General features: G+C 42.6%; 1 protein-coding gene and 1 pseudogene across 1 annotated transcript; both read right to left on the reverse strand.

Moving 5' to 3' along the window:
• Positions 1-682: 682 nt before the first annotated feature.
• On the reverse strand, positions 683-22181 carry LOC127186659 (WD repeat-containing protein 35-like; the record flags this gene model as incomplete). Its single annotated transcript, XM_051142895.1, is given in 12 exon segments — positions 683-743; positions 4780-4849; positions 4851-4963; positions 7875-8000; positions 8673-8818; positions 8964-9129; positions 12938-13071; positions 14834-14962; positions 17376-17468; positions 18644-18715; positions 21223-21340; positions 22039-22181. Coding segments are annotated over 12 exon segments (1252 nt in total), but the record flags the coding sequence as incomplete, so codon positions are not given.
• On the reverse strand, positions 10369-10727 carry LOC127186656 (CDGSH iron-sulfur domain-containing protein 1-like; annotated as a pseudogene).
• Positions 22182-23576: the final 1395 nt, after the last annotated feature.

Below are 23576 nucleotides of genomic sequence, written 5' to 3' on the forward strand. Positions count from 1 at the left end.
AAATTCTTTCTATAACTCTGCTTATTGCATACTAATTTTGCATTGCATGCCAATTCCTATACAATTATGTAGACAAATGATGGAAATGCTGCAATTGTGGAATTACTATGAATTTTAGATACAATAGCCTTCCTTACAGGTTACTATATTAATCAGGATGCTTTCGGAGTGAAAGGAAGGACTGAGCGATCTGTCATGAGAACAGGTATCAACAGTACTATTCATGACCAGAAGCTATGGCCATTCTTATTTACAGACTATCACTTTAGTACCATTAGCAGAGGTGGGAAGGTGTGTGATCCATGCACACATTTGTGTGTGGGTGTGCACACTCATGTGTGCTCATGCAGAGGCCAAAGAAAGATGCTGGTATCTCGTTCTATCACTACCCACCTTATTTCTTGAGACAGGGCCTTTCACTGAAGCTGAAGCTGGTCCAGCTAGACGATCTGGCCAGTCACTTCCTGGGATCCACACATCCCAATCCTCCCAACGCTGAGGTTACATGCATGTGTGGCCATGCCCAGCTCTTGCGTGGGTGGTGGGGGATTTGAACTCGCTCCTCTTGCTTTAACAGCAAGCTCTCCTACCCAATGGGTCATGTCTCCAGCCCTTTAGGACTTTTTAATTGGTGTTAAAAAAAACATGATCAGAAAGGAAATGGAAATTAACATTCTCTTACCAAGATCAATGTATTTAGGGTCCAAGGGTGTGCCGATAGAATTGCAAAGAACTAGCACAAACTGCGAACAGATAAAAGAAAAAGAATATCAGCGCTTATGCTGCGAACGATAAAGGGCATATGCATTACACATCAGGCTTTTTTCTCTCAGGTATGACTAACTTGGAAATAATTGATAAAAATGTTCCGTACAAAGAACAGCAGGCAAAAAGAAAGATCATCTACAGCATTGACTATTAAAAATCATGAATTAAAATTAAGGCTCATTTCTCACTGTAACAGAACTCCACAGTTTAGAAGAAAACAAGTAGACGAGCCTCTTCCATCATTACACCTGTAATGTGCTGACGCTGTAGCACCATAACTCACTCCCACGTCCACCATCTATGGAGCTTACAGAAGCTAAAGGAATGTGTTACCGTTGCACCAAATGTCTCCATTTCGTTCTCCTCCTTTGAAGCAATATATAAATGGTATGAGAAATTCAGAAAAACGCAATTAATTCAGGGTCAATGACTCATATCCAACAATCATGACTGATATCAGGAAAATCGCAATGAACATTTTACATTACACTGTTCTGAGTTGGAAATTTCATCTGAACTGTTTGTTATTGTATCACATTCTAACAAGACCGTCCCACTTAAAGGTTTGTTACTGTATCACATCCTAACGAGACTGTCCCACTTAAAGGGTTTCCTACCCAGTTAAACAACTTCATATCAATTCTGTGTCATTTATATATTTTTCTACCAATGTCTTAAAACTTGAGTAACTTTATAAACATAAACTAAGAGATACCAGACAAAAATTACCATCTACTACTTAAAATGGGCTTATCTTGCTTTAGCATAACACAAAAGTGTGCTTTTAACTTTCCTGGTAACAGTCATATCAATTTATAAATTTCCAGAGTCAACTACTCCACAGGAGTTTTTTTTTTTAATTGGCCATCTACCCACTTCCTACTCCCTCTAGTGCAGTGTTCTCCACCTTCCCAATGCTGCAGCCCCTTACTACAGTTCCTCATGTTGTGATGACCCAACCATAAAGTTATTTTTGTTGCTAGTCCCTAACTGTAACTTTGCTACTATTATGAATCATACTGTAAAAACATCTGATATGCAGCATGTCTGATATGCGATCCCTGTGAAAGGGCTGTTCTACACCCAAGGGGTCCTGACCCATAGGTTGAGAACCACTGCTCTAACGCAGCCTTCTATTATGTCACAACTCTCAACACAGTATGCTTTTCATTGGTTGGGTGTTGGTGTTTTGAAACAAGATTTCACCTTGTAACGCATGCTGGCCTTGAACTCTGGCACTCGTCTGTCACAGCTGCCATGGACTCCTAAGCTAGAATTACAGGTAGGAGCCACAGTAAACAGCTTCTAGGTGGTATGTCCCCAGAGGCCCCTCTTGCTTCCTTTCGGTCTAGTGCATTGTTCATCACTTTGTCACTGGGAATAGGAAGTGTTCAGCGCTCTCCACCCACTTCCCCATTCCCCTGCCCCACATGTTTCTGCTTTAAACACAACTTTTTCAGATTTCACGTCAGAATCTGAGATTGGATTCTTGGGGTAGGAGCTCCTGGAGTGTAAAGCCTCAGCGGTCGCACAACTTTGGCCACTCACGGCCTCTCACAGCAATCCCTCCACCACATCGCGACTTCCCACACAGGCATGCATTACTGTCCTTGTTAGCACAGACAGGCTGGGGCTTATGGTTTTGGTTTTTCTCTATGCTCAGCTTTCCGTGTATTTATTACTAACTTGAATCTCCAACTATGCCCCAATTAGGCATCTTTCTCTCAAGGGGTCTGGCATGAAGCAATGGAGTGATAAAGTCCACCGAGCTTCCTCTTGGAGCCTGTCCTCTCACTGGAGACCCTGGGTGCGTCCCTCAGTGGTCAGCCGTACACTCTTCACCACCTGAACCTTCTCCGCTTTCTTGGTTTATTCCTCATTTTCGTGCCCTGTCTCCTGAAATAACCCCCTAAGATAGGTAAGTTTGGGGAGGAAAATTTTTGGTGACGTTGCACATTTGAAAAGTCAGTTTTCCATTCTCACATTAGTAATTTGCTACAATGAGAAAGCCAAGCCAGGGGATCATTTTCCCTCAGTTTTGAGGACAAGTCTCCAGACCTCTGCTGTTGACTAGCTGAATGCCATCCTGATGTATCGTCTCAGGAATCTGCTTTTCTCTTGAAAAGCTGGGGTGGTGGGTTGTTTTATGGTTTTGTTTTGTTGTGTTGTCAGGGTTAATCCCCAGTGTTCTGAAACTCGCAATGACATCTCTTTTTTTTTTTTTTTTTAATTTCAGTGTGTTTATTTTATAACAAATCTTTTGTTTTGTTTTTTTTTGAGACAGGGTCTCTCTGTGTAGCCTTGGCTGTCCTAGACTCAATTTGTAGACCAGGCTGGCCTCGAACTCACAGCAATCCACCAGCCTCTGCCACTCCAGTGCTGGGATTAAAGGTGTGTGCCACCACGCCCGGCAACATCTCTTGATGTAGAAACATTTTCAGTCACTGAACTTGGTTTCTTCCCATGGAGGAACTCAAGGGAATTTTGCTTGTGTGGAACTCAAGGGAATTGTGTGTGTGTGTGTGTGTGTGTGTGTGTGTGTGTGTGTGTGTGTACACGCTCACATGTGGAAGTGCATGTTTGTGCACATGCATGTGGAGGGCGGAAGCTGACTTCCTCATCATGTTGCAGTTTATTGACTAGGGGCAGGATCCCTTGCTGAACCTAAGACTGAATGAGTCAACTAGTCTAGCCAGCAAACTGCCCCAGGGACTTCCTCTCTGAGTCTCCCAGTTCAGGAGTAGTCAGGTGCATGCCCCCCAGCTTTTGTGTGGGTTTGGGGGATCCAACCCCCAGTCCTCACACTTGCACAGTAAGGCTTTACCCACTGGGCCACCCACAGCCCCCATCCTCCATTTTGTCTATTCACTCTTTTTAGTACTATTATTCAAATGTTAAGCTTTCGTGACATTTTCACTATTTTCCATTTCCTTGTCATTTTGCTCTTTAGCATTTCCTTCACTTTATTGTACACCTTCTTGGCAAACTCTTCAATGTAATTATCAGCTTTGTAATTTCCAAATCTCTCCTTTTCTGGTTTTATGTGTGGACGTCTCTGACCTGTGTGAGTATACCAATGGCTGCTCTGAGACAAGGGTGCTTCTGAATTGCTCTACCTGGGCCAGAGCAATGGCTAAATGGTTAGGAGCACCTGCAGAGGGCCAGGGTTCAGTTCCCAGCACCCATCCAATAAGGCCATACCTGGAAGTTCTGTCTTGTAGAAGAGACCTGGACCTTGCTTGTTCCTCTGTGTGTGTGTGTGTGTGTGTGTGTGTGTGTGTGTGTGTGTGTGTGTGTGTGTGTGTTCCACAAATGTCGTTCTTAGGTCTGTTAAAGTAATGTCCCTGGTTCACTTACTCTCCAACCTCCACACTTTGCTGCCACTACCTCTCTTTGGCAGCCCCTATGGGCCTGTGACTTTTTAAAAAAAAATAATTGTATTACTGCTTTAGTGTATTTCAGGAAAAAACAACGCCAAGTGGGGCTGTTCAAATAGTCACCTTTAACCTAATCTCTGTACTTTGACATCATAACCCAGCCAAAGACACTGGTAGTCTTCTTTTCAAATACATACTTTTGCAAATTCTCAAATTGTTAGCATGATTTTAAAAAACACAGTATTGTTTTATGCTATGATATTAATTTTTAAGGCCTTGTATCTCTAAATGAAAATAAATCTATTTTCATTTTCAAAATCTAAAGCTCCCAGACTCCTTTGTAACTCCATCAGTATTTCTCCTAGACATCCAGATATCTGTTTTCCCTTGGGACATATTTCAGAGGCAAAGAGCTTCAGTATGGAAGCAGTATGGAAGCAGCCAGGCACTATGAGTGCCTGGCTGGTAGGGGAAAAGAATCAAGGCACATAGAAACAGGCTCAGATAGGCATGCTCAGGAGAGTGAATGTTCTATCCTTGCCAGTGCCCGTGCTTGAGGAGGCAGGCAACTAGAGCCCATCTCTGCCCATTGCTAACACCACATCTGGATCTCAAAATACCAAAAGGTCCCTACCTGAGGGTGATTTTCATCAGCCTTTGTAGCCAAAATGCAGAAATCACCACACGTGGTGATAGAGATGAGGCTTGACATATTTGATGTATTTCTCATTGTTTTTTGTGTCCCAGAAGACAACACAGTACTCAGGACGGTCAGGTCTGGTGTACGCATAAACCACAGTGTTGGAACAATAGCCCCACTAGGGATGGAGAAAGGAAAGAAATAGGTGCAAGGAGGAAAGAAAAGGAAAGAGAGAATATTTAGTTTGGGAGAGAAAAATCACATTTTTTATTTTTACTTTCAAAATAGTGTACCAGTTGCCATATCAGGGCTGAAAACTAGGTCCTTTAATACTATCAAAAAAATCTAAAAGTCACAAAAAAGGCATTTTAAGAAGAACATTCTAAAAATAAGTTTAGCTTATCTAACTTTCCTTAATTTCTGAACATTAAGCTTCAGTGGTAAACATTGTCACTAGTTAACCCCTGTTTTGGGGTGGCCTAGAAAGTGACCAACCAACTGCTATCAAGAGATTGAATTCCAGGTCTCCAAGACAAATTCAAAATAGATACTTTGCCTTTTCCTTGTCCATGGTTTTTGTTCTTGTTGTTGTTTTGTCTGTTATAGTTTGTTTTTTGTTTTTTGAGACAATTTCTTTTGTAGTCGCGACTGTCCTGAACTCACTCTGTAGACCAGGCTGGCCACAAACAGAGATCCACCTGCCTCTGCCTCCCAAGTGCTGGGCTTAAAGGTGTGCACCACAGTGCCTTCCCTGTCCATGTTTTTTTACGGAATGTTTATTTTATTTCTACGTGGTTTATCTAAAACTAGTTACAGAAGCCCCGCCCCAAACATCCTGAGGAATAATCATGTTCAGCTCTTTTAGCTACAACTGTTCCCTGAATGTCTACATCACAGAACCCACTGAGAACTGAACATGGACACTCACAGCTTTCCCTCTGCTAGGGTGCTAGGACATTCACATGGAGTCTTGAAGACATTATGCGCTCCTCGGCACTGTGCTTATGCTGTCATTACAAGTCCACTCGTACAGGCTTCCTATACCACTTACTAACATCAACTTTGGCTTTAAAAAACTTCAGATACTGAGTTCCCGAACACCCCTCTTCCATTCCCGTCACTAGCATTACACATGACTGTGGCACATTTGTCCCAGCTAAGAACCTAGCGTCACTAGGCTCCACACTCTTGATTAGCTATGCCTAGTGTCCCTTTGAGACCCCAGAATCTCATGGTGGCTACGTTATGCTCCGCTGTCATGTCTTTGAGCTCCTTTGGGTTATGCTGGTTTCTCTGTCCCCTGGGTCTGTCTGGTGTGTTTCTCAGGCCTACACAGTTACTATGTGCAGGAAAAGCACCACTGAAGTCAAGTGCTCCTCTCATGTCATATGAAGGATTTATGATCTCCACATGACATCACTGAGGGTGCTGCCCCTCTTCCCTTGGCCAGAGTGGGGTTTGCCAGCTTTGCACTGAAAAGCTCCCTTCTCTTTTCTCTTTCTAAGCTAGAAGGATGAAAGACTCTACCTCCTAGAGAAGCAGTCAGCAATTTGCAATGCTTCTGTAAGAAAGATCAGTTTATTTTCTTCCATTTATTTCACTGAAATGATGACTATTCATCCTATCAACTCAGAGGCAACTCAGAGGACTATAGCAGAAAGCTGCATTGCTTCTATTTACTCCTCACGTATAGTGACCGCAGTCCAGCTCTGGCTACTGTAAGCTATAGCGTGCTGTCTGCCATGTCCGCATCCTTTTACCTTGGTACCTAGCACTATAAGATGCTCTATGCGTATCTTACATTTTATCTACCCTAGTCCTAGAACCATTTCTCCAAGGTATTTTGACCTTTAAAACTTAAATATATAAGATTATGTCCTCCTCCCCCTTTGCTCTCTTGCTGTGCTGTTATGTGTGCTGTGTGTGCCTATGTGTATGCTACGTGTGCTGTGTGTGTGCTGTGCGGTGCGTATGCCCTGTGTGTGTGCTGTGTGCTGTGTGTGAGCTGTGCTGTGTGTGTGTACGTGCTGTGCAGTGTGTATGCCCTGTGTATGTGCTGTGTGCTGTGTGTGAGCTGTGCTGTGGTGTGTGTGTATGCTGTGTGTATGCTCTGTGTGTGCTGTGGATGTGTGCTGTGTGTGTTGTGTATGTGTGCTCTGTGATGTGCTGTGTGCTGTGTGTGTATGTGTATGCTGTACTGTTTGTGTGCTACATGTGTTGTGTGTGCTGTGTATGCTGTGTGTGTGCTGTATGTGGGGGAGGGCTGTGTGTATGTGCTGTGCTCCGTGTGTGTGCTTTGTGTGTAGTCTGTGTATGCGTATGCTATGCTACGTATGTGCTCTTTGTGTGTGTTGTGTGTGCTGTGTGTTCTGTGCCATGATCAGACCCCAGAGCCTCATGCATGCTCTACCTCCAACCCACATTCTAATGACCTCTGAACCTTGAGGAGATTTTTTTTAATAGAATCCAACTTACAGCCCCTCTGCCCTCATCTCCCACAAGATGATGTTACAAGCATAAACCACTGTGCCTCAGTTGCTTAACATTTTCATGAAGATAGATTAGCTCAAGCTTGTTTAGATAGGGTAGCATTTATCTCACTTTCCTCTTCTGATCCATTCTGCCCTTCTCAACTCCTGGGGGGGTGATTTCTGTGAACATCGTCCTTGAGCTGCTTTGCTGTATGGTTTCTTTAGGGTTTATCCATTAGAAAGCACCAAGAAGAAGAAGACAATGAATATTTATCCCCAGTCCCTGCCTGGCAGCAACGGCCCTGGCTCCTGGGTTCCAGGAACACTTCCTCTGCTGGGATCTGCTTTATCTCCTTTGCTCACCTCTTTCATCTCAGCCACACCTGGAATAGCCCTTCTACTGCTCCTGTGAGAGCGCCATCTGTTTCCAGAGAGATCTTCACTCTTAAAGCCATTTTAACCATATGTGGCATTCAAGAAACACTTGCCATTTACTAATTTAAGAGATGCGTGCACAAAAGCCCTCCCCCATTCTACTAGTTTCTTGTTTTAAAAGCTATAACAGGTTTCGTTTCAAAAAAACAAAACAAAAAATAGTTTCATAAATGTTCCTAATACCTTATAATCAGGTCGAATGTTTGCAAAATATATAAAGGAGTCAACAGCTAGAGCAATCTTCAGTCCACCTCCTTCCCAAGACAGTGAACACATCTGCTTTCCTGGAACTTTCAAAGTACCTAGATGCTGGGGGCAGGCCAATGAAATGTAAAGTATTATAATGAACATATAAGATTCGAATGTGCCAATACTATTCCAGAAAATTCTAAAAATTAAATTTATTAATAATACCACTAAGAAGGATACTGTATATTTATGAAAACAATGCTTACATTTTAGCATCTATCACTTGTGACTCATTATTAAGATAGGTTTTTAATAAATAAATGATCATGCCAAATGTGGTGGTGTACACCTTTAATCCTAGCACTCAGAAGGCAGAGGCAGGTGGATTTCTGTTTGAGACCAACCTGGTCTACACAGCAAGTTCCAGGACAGCCAGGACTACAACTACATAGTGAAGCCCTGTCTCACAGTGAAAAAAAAAATTGATTAGGACAGGCAGACATAAGTTTAATACCTGAAGACATTCAAAGTATCATATTAAAACCTAGAAATATGAACATAAAGTAAATGATAATTTCCTATGTCAGATATTTAGTTTTCTAAACTTACAGATTATAAATGGTCACTATAAAATAAAAACTTATAAAGCACTACTCAGACACACACTTGCTATCTGGAGCCTGCTGCTCAAATGTCCCTCGAAGAAAGTGTGGCTGGCTGGACTTTCTACTCATTTTCCTGCTTCCTGCTGCACCTGCTTTAAATGGGAAGATACATCTGAAACACATTTACCTCACCAAACGGTGTGTAGAACTGCACAATGTTGACGTCCTTGTCCTGAGTCACCACTTTCTGGGAACCTGCCACAGCTAACACACTGCCAATGTGGTTCCACTGGACACCAACCACATACATGCCAGTATCGATCAAAACTGGATCTGGTCAGAAAAAAAAAAAGAGAACAAATATGCCAACTGTGGTCACAACTTAGCATAGAGACTTAGCATAGAGAACTTCCCAATCTTAAGAATAATTTTTAAAATATGTTTAAACTTCTCCAACTTAAAAAAAAATACTACTTACTTTGGTCATTCTCGTGTCTCATTATTTGGCATCGTCCATTGTCAAAACAAATCGCCAGGCATGGGCAATCGGGCTCCACGTAGCCTTCAGTACCATGGTACCAGTGAATGCCAGCAATGCTGATTGCCCCAGTGACGTTCACCAGGCAGTTCAGTTTCATTTTCATCTAGGTACAAGTAGTTAGCTTAGGCTTAGTAACTGCACTGTAAAACTGGCGACTGAGTCTGCACAAGTATTGAAGGAAGAACAATGAAAATAAGACTTGAAACCTGGCTGCAAATGCATGTTTCATAACTTACTGGTTCACCAAACCTAGATAAGTTACTTCCCTGCCTTTCCACCTCTCCCTATGTATAAAATAAGGACAAAACCACAAACAAGTGAGTGTGGCCCTGCTTGCTATCCCAGCACTCCAGGGACTGAGGCAGCAAGATCTCAAATTTGAGGTCAGCCTGGGCTACATGGCAAGTACAAGGTCAGTCTCAATAATATAGGGAGACCTAATCTCAAAACATAAAATAACAAACAAAAAACTGCACTCACAGAGGGTTTTTATTTATTATAATTTATTCATATTACATTCCAATTGTTATCCCCTCATTCTTACCTTCCCTTTCCCATCCTCCTTCCCTCTTCCGCCCTATTCCCCTCCCCCAGGCCTCTAACAGGGGACCTCCTCCCCCACCATATGACCACAGCCTATCAGGCCTCATCAGGATAGCCTGCATCCCCTTCCTCTGTGTGCCCCATCAAGAGGCAGTGATCAAATCATGGGTACCAGAGTTCATGTCAGAGGCAGTCCCTGCTCTCCTCCCCCTGCCAAGGTCAGAGGTGTTTTTTGTTTTTTCATTTTTGTTCTTTTGAAGTTGTTGCCCCTTTATTGTTGACCTGGGTGACGTTAAAGAAAGTAACATTCAATTAATTCTGACTGAAAACATTAAGACACACAAGCTGAATCCATGTCATCACCTCAGCCAGGAAGGTCATGGCAGGTTTCACCTATGCCATTAAAAAAAAAAAAAAAAAAATCAATGCAACTTCGTCACACTGTATTACTTTCTATGTTAGCTAAGTCATGAAAAGGTGATTTTCCCCCTTAAACTTAAGTACAATGTACATGTACATGATTTTGAGAATAATTTAATACATTAGCCTCAGATACAGCTATATTCTACAACCATTATTTTAAAGGAACGGATCCTTACAAGACCAAAGTAACCCCTATACCATGAGGTTGATTTAGCCTTTTCTTCTTCTTTCAACAAATGTGTACCAGACTGTTCCAATAGCAAGGAGGATGCCGTGAATATGAAAGCTGTGATTTGCAAAGTACCAACCACATCTAGAAGCCGGGGAGGCCAATCAGACAGAGTGGGTGCCATTCTACTTAAATGATCAAGTGACATCACAACACGCTGGGGTGCAGCAAGGCAACTGTCCATGAAGCTTCTTTTTTCCTGGTGATCAGAGGCCCCACGCTGTCTCCAGGCTCTTCGTTGTGCTTTATGTGAGGTCACAGAACAGAAACTTTTTGGACCTCCAGCAGAGGCAGTACATGGCTTTATCTCCTAGACCCTCCATGTCAAAAGCATGCACCACCTTTGGGTGGTCTTTGTGGACCTGAAGGCTCACCACAGCTTTGGTGTGATTAGCTTTAATGTAGAACTTTTTGTAAGGCAGGTAACCAAGAGCAGCTGTCCCAGCAGCAACTGTGCCTGGCCACAATCCATTCAGCCGCACAGCGGAGTTGGAGCTGAAGCCCATGGAGCTGGCAGCTGGAAGGCTGTAGCAGGACCACGGAGACACACCCACCCCACCTCCCATCCCCACACAAGATGTGACCTCCAGGCCCACTCACTGCCCAAGGTCAGAGTTTTGGATGAGACACAAATGACAGTAGACGATCATACATTCAAAGCCAGCCTGGGCTATGTAGTAAGATCACGTCTCAAAAAAAGAAGGTGGGAAGGGAGGGAGAAGGAAGAGAGGGAGGGAGGGAAAGGGAAGGGGAAAAGAAAGGGAAGTGAAGGGGAGGGGGAGGCGGAGGGAAGGGATGAGAAAAGGGAAGGAAAAGAGAAAGAAACACTTAGGAATTTTACTTCCACCAGGAAGTGGACTATGAGATATGATTTTTCCTACAAACAAGGCTGACATATCAATAGATAAGAAATCTAGCATGGCTACATCTCTCAAAGGCAGAACTTTCTCCAGATCATGCTACCCAAGCTCACTGTCTGTTTCCTTTCCAGTTGTTGATGAAATACCCTGACAAGGGCAATTTGATGGAAAGGGCCTCGTTTCAGGCCAAGGTTCAAGAGTGCAGCCCATCACAGCAGGATCTCTAAGCATCTGCAGTCAGAAAGCCGAGGGATGGATGCAGCACAGGGAATGGCCCCACCCAGAGTTCCTCCTACACAACAATGCATCACTCAGAGACACCCTGGAGGGTACACCTAAGCTGGATAATCCCTCTCCATGCGTGGCCTGAGGTTTGTCTCCCAGGTGGCTGTAGATGATGCCAGGCTGGCAACCAGCACTAACCACCACACCTACTCTGCGTTACCTACTTTCTAGAAACTGAGAATCCCTCATATGTATTAAATCTTTTCACAAGCTCTCGTTGCCACAATATCTTGGGTACCCTGCATCAAAACTTTGATTCAGGCAGCAGAAACTTAAAAAGAAACTTACACAACATATTATTCTTCCGCTCCAATGCACTGTCATCTTGTCCCATGCAGCAACAGGAAATCAGGACTAAAGGCTGCACTCTGCTACCTTAATTCGCCTTAAAGGAACTGAACTTGGGCTAGGACTGTAGTTTAGTAGAATGCTTGCCTGGCATTCAAGCAGCCATTGCACTAGACCCAGTGCCTGCCATAGTCTGAGCTTGGTGGAGGTGCTCTACTCTAGAACCCAGGAGGTGAGGACAGGAGAATCAAAACTTCAGCTATGCAGCAAGTTCCAGCCTGGTCTACATAAGACTCTCTCTCAAAACAACAACTAGCCTCCACCCCTGCCTTGGTTAGTGTTCTACTGCTGTAAAGAGACACCATAACCAAGGCAACTCTTCTTATTTCTTTTGTTTTTTGATACAGGGTTTCCCTGTGTAGCCCTGGCTATCCTAGAACTAGCTCTGTAGACCAGTTTGGGCTCAAACTCAGAGATCTCCTGCCTCTGCCTCCCAAGTGCTGGGATTAAAGGCATGCACCACCAAAAGAAAGACTTAATTGGAAGCTTTTTATAGTTTTACAGGGTTTGTCCATGATCATCATGACAGGAAGCAGACAGGCAAGGCCAGCACCAGAGCACTGGGAGCTTTGCATCCTGATCCCCAGGGGGTGGGAGAGAGAGAGAGAGAGAGAGAGAGAGAGAGAGAGAGAGAGAGAGAGAGAGAGGGCAGAGGCAGAGACAAAGACACACAGAGAGACCTGACATGGACTTTGGAAACTAAAGCCCACCCCCAGTGACATGCCTCCTCCAACAAGACCATACCTCCTAGTCCTTCCCAAACAGCTCTACTCCCTGGTGACTAAGCGTTCAAATATATGAGCCTATGGGAGCCATTCACATCTGAAGTACCACACCACACCCACAAGAAAAACTAAGGTTTTCTTCTTTTAACTTTTTTTTAACTAAAGGTTTATATATTTATTACATATACAGTGTTTTGCCTGCATGTGTGCCTGCACACCAGAAGAGGGTACCATATCTCATTATAGATGGTTGTGAGCCAGCATGTGGTTGCTGGGAATTGAACTCAGGACCTCTGAAAGAGCAGTCAATGCTCTTAACCACTGAGCCATCTCTCCAGCCCTCTTTTAACTTTTAAGATGATTAGAAAATTAAAACAGTATTGAAGACAAATTCTATAAACTACTGTTAACTACCATAATAATGGCATACATATATAAATGGCATCTAAAATAATCATAGAAACTTATACTAATAGAATAATGAATATATATACTTACTATAAAATTTCCTTGATTATCATAAATGTGTATTTCTCCATTTGCCATTCCAAAAAGCAAGATTTTACTATCTGCAGACCAGGTTACATGGCACAGCTGTATTCCCTTCAGATCTTTCCCCCAGATCCGATTCCCTAAAACAAAGCAGAGACAGTTATTACCAGCCCAGAACCGCCATCCTCCAACAATGGCTTTTGAATCTTGATTTCCCTAAAGACTGCTCATAATCCTCATAGCATTTGTGCATGGTCAATAAATATTTATTAGCACTAATATAAGCTAAGTAACAGTGAGACCTTTTCAATAGAAGCTGTCTCAAACTGTCTCCTCTTCTGGACCCCAAGGCAGGAAGGAGCTCACTCCCAATTATGAGATGAGTCATCTACTCTAGAAACAAATACAAGCTCTCTCGAAGGCCTTCATCCCCTCACATCCTCAAACATCCTGAGCAGTAAGTGAATCCAAGCTGGTCCTTCCTGCTGTGCCAGCAACGGACACGGCAGCTCCCCAGATGAGCTCCTCTGTGACCAGTCCTTCCATCCAGGCCTAGGATCACCCCTTCCCAACTCTGCAAAGATCTCCCTGGAGATTATCCTCACTTCCCTTTCCTTCCAACTCTTCTCTCCAAGTCCTTGCTTACAAATGTTTGCATATGTATCTATCTCCTAACAGAAACTGCTTCCGACCTCACCCTCCTCTCTAGCACTGCCCTATTCCTACCAAGCTTCCAGCCACCCTCTCACAGACTCACACAGTAGTGCAGGGTTCGCTTCCTTACCATCCCCTCAACCCTCAAGTCACCCCACTCTACCTTCTGCCCAAACTCCACTAGATCATATGGAGGCCATGCCTGCCTGTTGCTGAACCCAACAGACAAGGGGTCTTATCCTATGCTTTTCCTGTCTTTTTGGACCACACCCTCCTCCTTAATAGTCCTTACTTCCACAAAGGAGACCCTTTGTCTCCAAGACTTCTGTTTTCAGTGTCTTTTGTGAAGTTCTTTTCTCCTCCAAAGCTATTCCTTAGCCCTGAGACATGCCATTCATCAACCAACCTACCGGTGGCTAATGCCTCAGTGTGCACACAGACACACACACACACACACACACACACACACACACACACACACTCCTCCTCCAGGGAGCCCTCCCTGATCTCTTCCCATCTGCGTTGGGTGGCGTTTCTACGTGTCATCCCACAATCCCTCATGCTTTTCAGGGACTGCCTATTTCCTTATCATCACTTCTGATGTGGGTCAGGAACAGTTTTCACTGCTGTGCCATGAATTCCTACACTACAACTATTGCTTCCAAGGCTCTCAGCAACATTATGTGACAGCAACAAACACACAAATGAATATATGAAAATGATTTTAAACCAATCTCTGCATAAAATGTTTTCTTATATTAAAACCAAGATGTAGACTCACAGAAGACAGTCTCATCTGTGTACTATAATCTGAAACAAAGGGATATTTCAGGCTATAAAATATGTCAATGGCATGTTCTGTTCAATTTAGAAATACAAATTTTTGTAATTTTATACTTTTGAAACTAAAATCTGCATTTCTGTACAACCTAATCGATTCAATTATATAAAGGCCATACTTAAAATAGTATTGAGAAATTAAGTGACCTGTTTTCAGAACCACCGTAGGAAAGTGAAACAATAGATTAGTCTTGAGAAGGTAAGAGGTTAGAACCACAAGGTGGTCCCTAATGGTACCAAATCATATGACAGGGTTGTCTTCCTTAGTGTCTATTTTTCAATCAGAATGACAATTAACTTAAATCTTCAAAGGCAATCAGTCAATGCTAGTTTCTGGCCAGTGCCTCGGGAGTGGCAAAGGCAATCAGTCAGTGCTAGTTTCTGGCCAGTGCCTCGGGAGTGGCTTACCATCCACGGAGCCGACTATCACAGCCCCGTCCTCGTACACTATGCAGATCTTCTGCCCGTCGGCATTCCAGCTCATGCTGCGGACCACGGACTTGTTGCGGTTGTTGATCATCTCCTCATACCAGGAGCCTGTATTCACAAATTCAAAAAAAAGCACTACAGTCAAAACCTTCACATTTATCAAGTGGGGGCGCACGCCTGTAATCCCAGCGCTCGGGAGGCAGAGGCAGGCGGATCTCTGTGAGTTCAAGGCCAGCCTGGTCTACAGAACAAGTTCCGGGACAGCCAGGGCTATCTTGAAGACTGAAACAAGAGGATCATGCATTTAAGGCCAGGTTGGGTTGCATATAGCAAGACCCTCTCAAAAAAAAAAAAAAAAAAAAAAAAAAAAAGTAAAAATGAAAGAGAGAAAGAGAGCGCGCATGCTCTAACTTCTAAAACTGCACTGTTGGATAAATGATTGTAAAATGTTCTATACCCTCAGGCATTTAGCTTTGAAGCTTCAGATCCACACCATAAACACAAGTCTGATTAGGTATTACTCCTAATTGCTTCAAGATTATCATAGAAAATACAGCAAATGTTCCTCTCTTATTTATTCTTTCTCTCATCTTGTCAATTAAGAAAATGAAATGTCATTTGCTTCTTTAGGACTAAAATAGATGACTGTTCTGAAAGCTCAGCTCTTCCACCCAGAGAGCATTTCAGAGAGTGAGGGAGGACAAGTGCGACAAGGACAGCTTCACATGGTGCATAAGCTCCTGTAGTGATTAATTATTAAATCAATTATTATTAATATAAGCAAATTACATTAAAGCATGTAGAACGCTAGTTAAAGTGCAGCCTGTTTTTGAATTGTTTAAACTTGGATTCGGGGAGATAGCTCAGCAGGTAACAGTGCTTGCCCCCAAGGCTGAGGACCGGTGCTCCATCCCACACGCCTGGAACTCACATGGCAGGAGAGAAACGACTTTCAAACATTGTCCTTCATCTCTGCACACACACTGTAACATGTTGGGCACACACAATATATGAACACTGTAACATGCTGGACGCACAATACACACACACAGAGGCATGCAAATGTTAAAAGTAAGGTTTAGGTACGACTTGATATTTTTGCAGAAGAATTTATAACTGGGGGCTGAAGAGATGGCTCAGCACGTAAGAGCATGTACACCTGCTCTTCTAGAGGACCCAAGTTCAATTCCAGCGCCCAAGCAAGGTAGCTCAGACTACCTACAACTCCAATTCTAGAGGGATCTAATGCCTCCGGTTTCCTCCAGCACCTATACTCACATGCACAGACTCCCACCAGATGGGCACACACATACACATTATTAAAATAAATCTTAAAAAAAAAAAATTTGAAAATGAGGTATCTGGAGTCTTTTTACAACTATACATATTTAACTAAGCCTTTCTCAGCCTTAAGAAAATATATATGAGCCAAGCGGGGTGGCCCACGCCTTTATTCCCAGCACTCAGGAGGCAGAGGCAGGTGAATCGATGTGAGTTTGAGGCCAGCCTTGTCTACAAAGTGAGTCCAGGAGAGCCAAGGCTACACAGAGAAACCCTGTCTTGAAAAACCAAAAAATAAAATAAAATAAAAAATATGTGTGTGTGTGTGTGTGTGTGTGTGTGTGTGTGTGTGTGTACTGAGTTGTTTTTCCAGTAATAGAGATGCATCTAAGTTAATCCTTCTCTTCCTTTCCCCTCCCCTAACTATCCCCCACCAATTCTCTTAGAGACAAGAGGCACAAGTTGTGAGTCATTCATCAGTGATGAGATGAATCCACAAAAAAAAAAAAAAAAAATACAGTAAAGGAAGTCTTGCCTTTGACTTCTTCATAAATATGTTTTTATCTAATATTAATTCCAGCTGGCCACAAAGGAATTCATTCTTATTGGAAATCTAGGAGGATAGTTATTTTATATGGAAACTATTCTAATTGTAGTAATGTCAACAGTCACCTAATTCACTGTCCTAATGCAGGGTCACAGATCAAAGAACGGGGTGAAGTCTTCCTGCTGGTTTCAAGTATATTTCAGAAATGATATTTCCCCTTCCAAACACTGTGCTCAGACTCTGGTCTGTGAAAGATCAAAGCAGCACTCCTGAGCCACCGAGATGGCTCACAGGGGAAGGGGCTCGTTGCCAAGCCTGACAACCTTAGTTCAATCCTGGGGTCCCACATGGTGAAGAGAACCAATTCCCACAAAGTGTCCTCTGGCCTCCATGTGTCTGGCACATTAAACCACAGATTAAAAACTTTAGAGACGCTCTCACAGGCTAGAGGGATGACTCAGTGGACGGCAGTTCTTGCTACTCTTGCAGAGGACTAGAGTTCAATTCCCAGCATCCCCATCAAGCAACTCACAATGGCCAGTAGCTCCAGCTTCACTGGACCTGATACCCTCTTCTGACCTCCAAGGTATGTATACATATGCCCACACACAAGCGTGCAGACACACACACACACACACACACACACACACACACACACACACAAGCATTCTTTAAGCCGCTCTCCTAATATACCTTTATATAGCATCCAGACAATGATAAGCCCATTTTGATCACTGGTAGTCAGCTTCTGATACTGTTCATTCCATGTTACAACCTGAACAGCACCTAGAACATTAAAACAAAACATTCAGAAACGCTAGCATGACTATCATTCATTCAAATGTGTGTCTTTGTGTAAATGAACACCACGAGGACATTAAAATCAATAGTCTGTGCATAGTCAGTCTTAAACACTAAAATTAAAATATGAATACAAAAAATATTCATGGGATACAGTTACTGATATTACTAATTATGTGTGACAATGCAAAATCCCCTTTCATATGTACCCCAGCCTTACATCTTCAGGGGCCCCTCTGACAACCAGCTAACAGCGCTGCCACAGAACTAATGTGGAACAGATAAAGCCATGATTACCAAACTGGCCTGACTCCCAAGGATAGAAATGTCTAAGGATGCCAAGCCGCTCTTGATTGGCACATCCTGTAATTTATTTTCTCTTTCTATGCCCGTTCCCACTCTGTTCCACACTCCTGAGTACATCTTAAGCCTCTGGGTTATGACGGACTGATTTCATTTTCTTATCCCTAAATATTTTAGTGTGTATTTCCTAATGGTATCTTTTTACAATCCATATTACAAATGAACACTGATGAAATATCAGCTAATACAGCCCATTAAAATATCACCAACTGTCAAAGCAGTGCCCTAAAAGGCACTTGTTTTCCCCACTCTAGGCCCACACCCAAGGACTAAATTATTGTTTTTATATCTTTTTTGTCTCCTTTGACTTGAAATCATACAACAGGTCCTTTAAGAGAATAATATATTTACAATTCCCAGACAAATACACAAGTTTGCAACATATAAATCAACAGCCAGGTTTTTTTTTTTTCAGATTTATCAGAGATGATATTTAATTTCTGTAAAAGTGTTGAATAGTCCACATATGAATTGTGTCTCAATAAAAATAATTACTTTACTATTATTTTTAAATAATAGTATTTAATGTAACATATTTGTTTGACATTTTTACATTAAGTAGATGGAGACCTAAAATGTCCAAATGCTATTCAAACATGAAAAATTAAAAAGTTAAATGTAGCTGGGCAGTGGTGGCACATGTCTTTAATTCCAGTACTTGGAAGGCAGAGACAGGGGTATCTTCCTGAGTTTGAGGCCAGCCTCATCTACAAAGGAAGTTCCAGGACAGCAAAGGCTACACAGCGAAACCATATCTGGAAAAACAAAAAACAAACAAGCAAGGTTAAATGACTCACCACTATGCCCTTCCAGATTCTGGTTCATGGAAAGGTTACTAGGGGCTGCCAAGCCTCTCAATTTTGAGTCCTCTAAAACAAGCAAACAACAACAACAAAACCTATGGTTAAATATGTAAAAGATTACAAGATTTTGGCATGTCCTGAGTTATAGGAAGAGTGTGTATTTATGAGGTAATATGTGATTTTTTTAAGTGTTCTTTATTCTGACCTGTTTTTCTCCTGGTACAAATGTGAGCAATAATGTACGGATCCCTTGCAAGACATTATTCTAGCAAAATAAAGCAAACTGTGTAAAGACTATTAGCTCAGTGTATTAAATATATAACCACCATTACTTAATATTTTCATTAAAAAACATAAATAGAAATGTCTAAGGACATAAATTAAGATCAGTAAAAAACTTGTAAAGTACTAATAGTCAAGATTTTAGAATCCAGTTTTTACTATGTTTCCTAGAATGTCATGCTAAACTTGCACGTTTATTCATTCATTCAACAAAAAGTTAATGGATATATACAGGCACTATGGGATGTTCTGGCTATAAAATAAACAAAATTGTTATTTACCCTTTTAGAAGGCTTATATTTTATGGTAGTGGGAGGGTCAGATATTACATACATATAATTATAAACTGGGAAAGAAGAGACAAAATAACAGACAGTAACTAATTAAAACAGTTAATTTAGACTGAAGTGGGCCACCAGGGAAGCTTTCTGATGAAATAATATTTTAGCAGATATTATATACATATAATTATAAATTGGGAAAGTAGAGACAAAATAACAGACAGTAACTAATTAAAAGAGTTCATTTAGACTGAAGTGGGCCACCAGGGAAGCTTTCTGAAGAAATAATATTTTAGCTGATATGACACACGTGGCAAAGAAATGCAGGAAATGACTGCTCTTCCAGGATAACAAACAGCGAGTGCAAAGACCACACCTTCCAAGGACCAAAAGAGGGCTTGTGCAGACCACCGGAGGACATGGCCTCGTGTGGAGCTGCAGGGACAGCCACAAGAAAGGTCATGACATCTTTGGATGAAATTACAAGAACTGTACACTTTACGGTTGTTTAGAAAATGTGTTGCACCTAAAACATTTATTTTAAATATACAAATGTCATGATAACCTTAGGGATTGTGAAGATGGTAATTACGAAACTCAATCCTTAAGAAATCTACTTTCTAAGATACTATGAGGGGGCTGGAAAGATGGCTTGTGGCTAAGAGCATGGGCTGTTCTCCCAAAGGACCCAGTTCAGTTCCCAGCACCCACACGGCAGCTCATAACTGTCTATAACTCCAGTTCCAGGGTGTCTGACACAGACATACATGTAGACAAAACACCAATGCACATAAAGTAAAAATAATCAAAGCATTTTTAAAGACCTATGAAAAATATTCTTTATTCTGAAAGCAGTCAGAGAAAAGTACCTCAAGGGGTTTCTACAACCACTAGTTCTATTTACCTGGTTGCTTCTCAAGAACTTCCTCAACAAAACACTGTACCAATTAAGAAAGAATAAACATGGGCTGGAGAGATGGCTCAGAGGTTAAGAGCACTGGCTGCTCTTCCTTCCAGAGGTCCTGAGTTCAATTCCCAGCAACTACATGGTGGCTCACAAGCGTCTATATATGATCTAGTGCCCTCTCCTGGCATACAGGTGTACATGCAAATGGAGCACTCATATTCATAAAACAAATACAATCTTTTTTTTTTTAAAGAAAGAAAGAATAAACACTAACACTGGTACAGTGGTGCATGCCTGTTATCCCACTGAGTTCAAGATAAACCCCATCTACAGAGTGAGTTTCAGGAAAGCCAGGGCTACAACCAAAAACCCTAACTTGAATCCCCCCAAAAAAGTGTGTGTGTGATACTTTTTTAAAGATCAAGTGGAAATAAGACCAAGCTGGCATGATAACAAAATCTGATAATACTAATATACATCTTACAAAAAGCACATTATCAGCAACCGCTGAATCTAAAAGGCCTGGTGAAAGAATATGCCAATAAATAAAGCACTTAGGAACTGAGAAGCTGATTTACTCAGGAAATCACTTAATGTACACCTGTGAGGACCTGAGCTCATATCCCCAGAACCCATACAAAACCTAGGTATCAGAGCATGCACCTGTAATCTCAGATCTGATGAGACAGGAGGCAGACCAATGGGTCCCTGGAAGTTTCTAGGCAACCTGACCTACATGGTAACTTCCCAGGCTAATGGTAAACCCTGTCTCAAAAACAGTTAAAGTGGGGGCTAGAGAGATAGCTCAGTGGTGGGGAACATGTGTTGCTCTTGAAGAGAACGGATGGTCTTTTCTCAGCACCGACAAACCATCTGTTAACTATAGTTCCAAAGAATCCTGTGCCCTCTTCTGGCCTCTACAGGCACTGTATGCATGTTACAAAAGGCAAAACATCCATACACATAAAAACAAATCTTTTTAAAAACTGCAAACTTCATAATGACAAATACCACGAGCCGGTTTCACTGAATAAATTACACCAGTCACTTTTTTTTTTTTCCCCTGCCAATTGTACACATCTGTACTGGCAATGATCACTTACCTGTCTGTGTTTCTAATCTCAAAACTTTAAGTAATCCATCCTCACCACCACATGCTATGAACCCTTGGTCCTTGTTCCAGGATATACACTTCAGCTTCACATTATTAGGAACAGCAATCTGTAACAAGAATCACAGAGGTACCAGCTTTGCACGACGGACTTGGAAGGTCACCATCCAGGAGATATCAACACTGAGGAGCATCTCCCAAAAAGAAACCTACTCGAACTCTTGTGGCCCGTGTTGACACTTGGGAGACTTAGACAGGAGTTGGGAGCTGGCCTGGGATACACAGCAATATCCTTGTCTCAAAAAAGAGCGTGAAGGGGGGAGAGAGACGAAGAGTAAAGTCCTGCAGAAAAAAAAAAAATGAGCTATTATGAAAATGACGGTGGTACTCTTAAATGTCCCAAGCTCTAGTATTCTGTAAAGAAGAGCACATAAAGGAAGGAAAGCGATTGCCAAGGAAGCCAGAGGTAAAAATCACCTCGTGGATTCTTTGAAGTCGGGAAATGAGACATAAATCCTTATCATTGCTCTTACTCCCTTCTCCCCGTTCTTACTCCCTTCTCCCCACACGCTTATCGTTGTGGTCATCTATCATCTGCTGTTTGTCACTCAAGAGTCTAGAGAGAGCAGGAATGCGAAGAATCCTGAGAAAAAGCTGCTTTGCTCGGCCAAGGACTACCGAGGCTCAGAGAGACCCGCCGAAGGAGATAGGTGACAGGGAGATGGAAAACCTGCGGGGACAGCCGCCTGCAGTCCCGGGAGGATGCAGGAATGGAGGCGGCGCGCTGGAGGGCCCCGGGGAAGCTCACTTTCTTGCTCAGGTAGAAGAACATCGTGGGAACTCAGAGAAGACGACCCGCGGCACAATACATAACGGGTTCTACACCTCCATTCGCGAGCACCAGCGGCTCAGAGAAGCTCCCGTCGCCTGGCAACCATCGCTGCCGAGGCACATCCGGGGCACAAAGAGAACTTCCGGTGTGGCTTTGCCGAGCGCCTGCGCCTGCGCAGGCAGTGGTGTTGGTGTGGAATTGATGTAGAGTGAGGTCGCCTTGGGGCCTGTACCCTTGGCTCTAAGTCTTTCTGCTCTTGTTTAGCGACCCTGTTGGCGACCTGCCACTTACAAGGCAGAAACCTGGAGGCAGGAGCTTATGCGAAGGCCATGGAGGGATGCTGTTTACTGGCTTGCCCTGCCTGCTTTCTTATAGAACCCAGGACTGCCAGCCCAGGGATAATGGGGCTCTCCGAATCAGTAACTAGTTCAGATAACTCTTGTGTATCAAGTTGACGTAAGACTAGCCAGCACAGAATCCTTAAAACACCTTAAGGATTACCTCAAAGGTCCTTGTAAAAGGAATATTGTGACTTTTGGGTCATTAAAGCTACAACTGCATTAGAGCATGCCCTTCCATTTAAAAATATTTGAGCTCTTGGGCTTTTTCTGTCCAGAGAACGGTTTTTCTATATTTTTCTTAATTTTTTATACATCTTAACCTCATCGTGTGTGGGGGTGTACGTGTGCGCAGGCGCGCACGGCAGAGATCCACATCATGTGCTGCCTTCTATAACTCTTCATCTCACTTTCTGAGGCAGGATCTCACGATAAACTTGGAACTTACAATTTGATCTAGACTGCCCAGGCAGTGAACTTCAGGATGACTTCCTCCCCACTTCCGACCCTTGGATTACAGGTACAGCACAGTAACCAGGCTTCCACTGGTCCTTGTGTTTGCAGCAAGCTCTTTACCCGCTGAGCCATTTCCCCATGTCCCTGCTATTATTTGAGGTATCTAATGTTAACAAAGTTTCCAAATCTAGTTCAGGTGGCACCACTCCTGTGGAATTATTTTGTCTCATTCATCTTTTTATTATTTATGGTTTCCTTTTTAGCATAATCTGCAGCTATCAATATTGTTTTATTTAATCTAGCATGGTTTTTCACAGAAGTGTTAATTTCCCCTCTCGAGTCTTTCCCTATCCCAAGCATACAACCTTTGAACTCTTTGACCCTCAGTCTATTGTCTCACCCCTTCTAGTAGTTAGAGTCTTGTGTGTTTTGCTTTCAGTATGGAGGGTCCTCAAAAAACAAACAAATAAACAAAACAACAAAAACTTAGAGATAGATCTATCGTATTATCCAGACATGTCACAACTGGCTACATACCCAAGGAATCCAAGGCAACATACAATTGAAATGTCTGCACATCCATGTTTAACACAGCATCATTTAAAATAGCCAAGTGGCATGGTCAGACTAGGTGCCCATCAATGGAAGAAAAAAAAAAGGTGGCACACTGGATTATTATTCAGCCGTCAAGAAAAAGAAGATAATATCATTTGCAGGTAC

This window comes from Acomys russatus, unplaced genomic scaffold (assembly GCF_903995435.1).
Source record: "Acomys russatus unplaced genomic scaffold, mAcoRus1.1, whole genome shotgun sequence".
Taxonomy (NCBI): domain Eukaryota; kingdom Metazoa; phylum Chordata; class Mammalia; order Rodentia; family Muridae; genus Acomys; species Acomys russatus.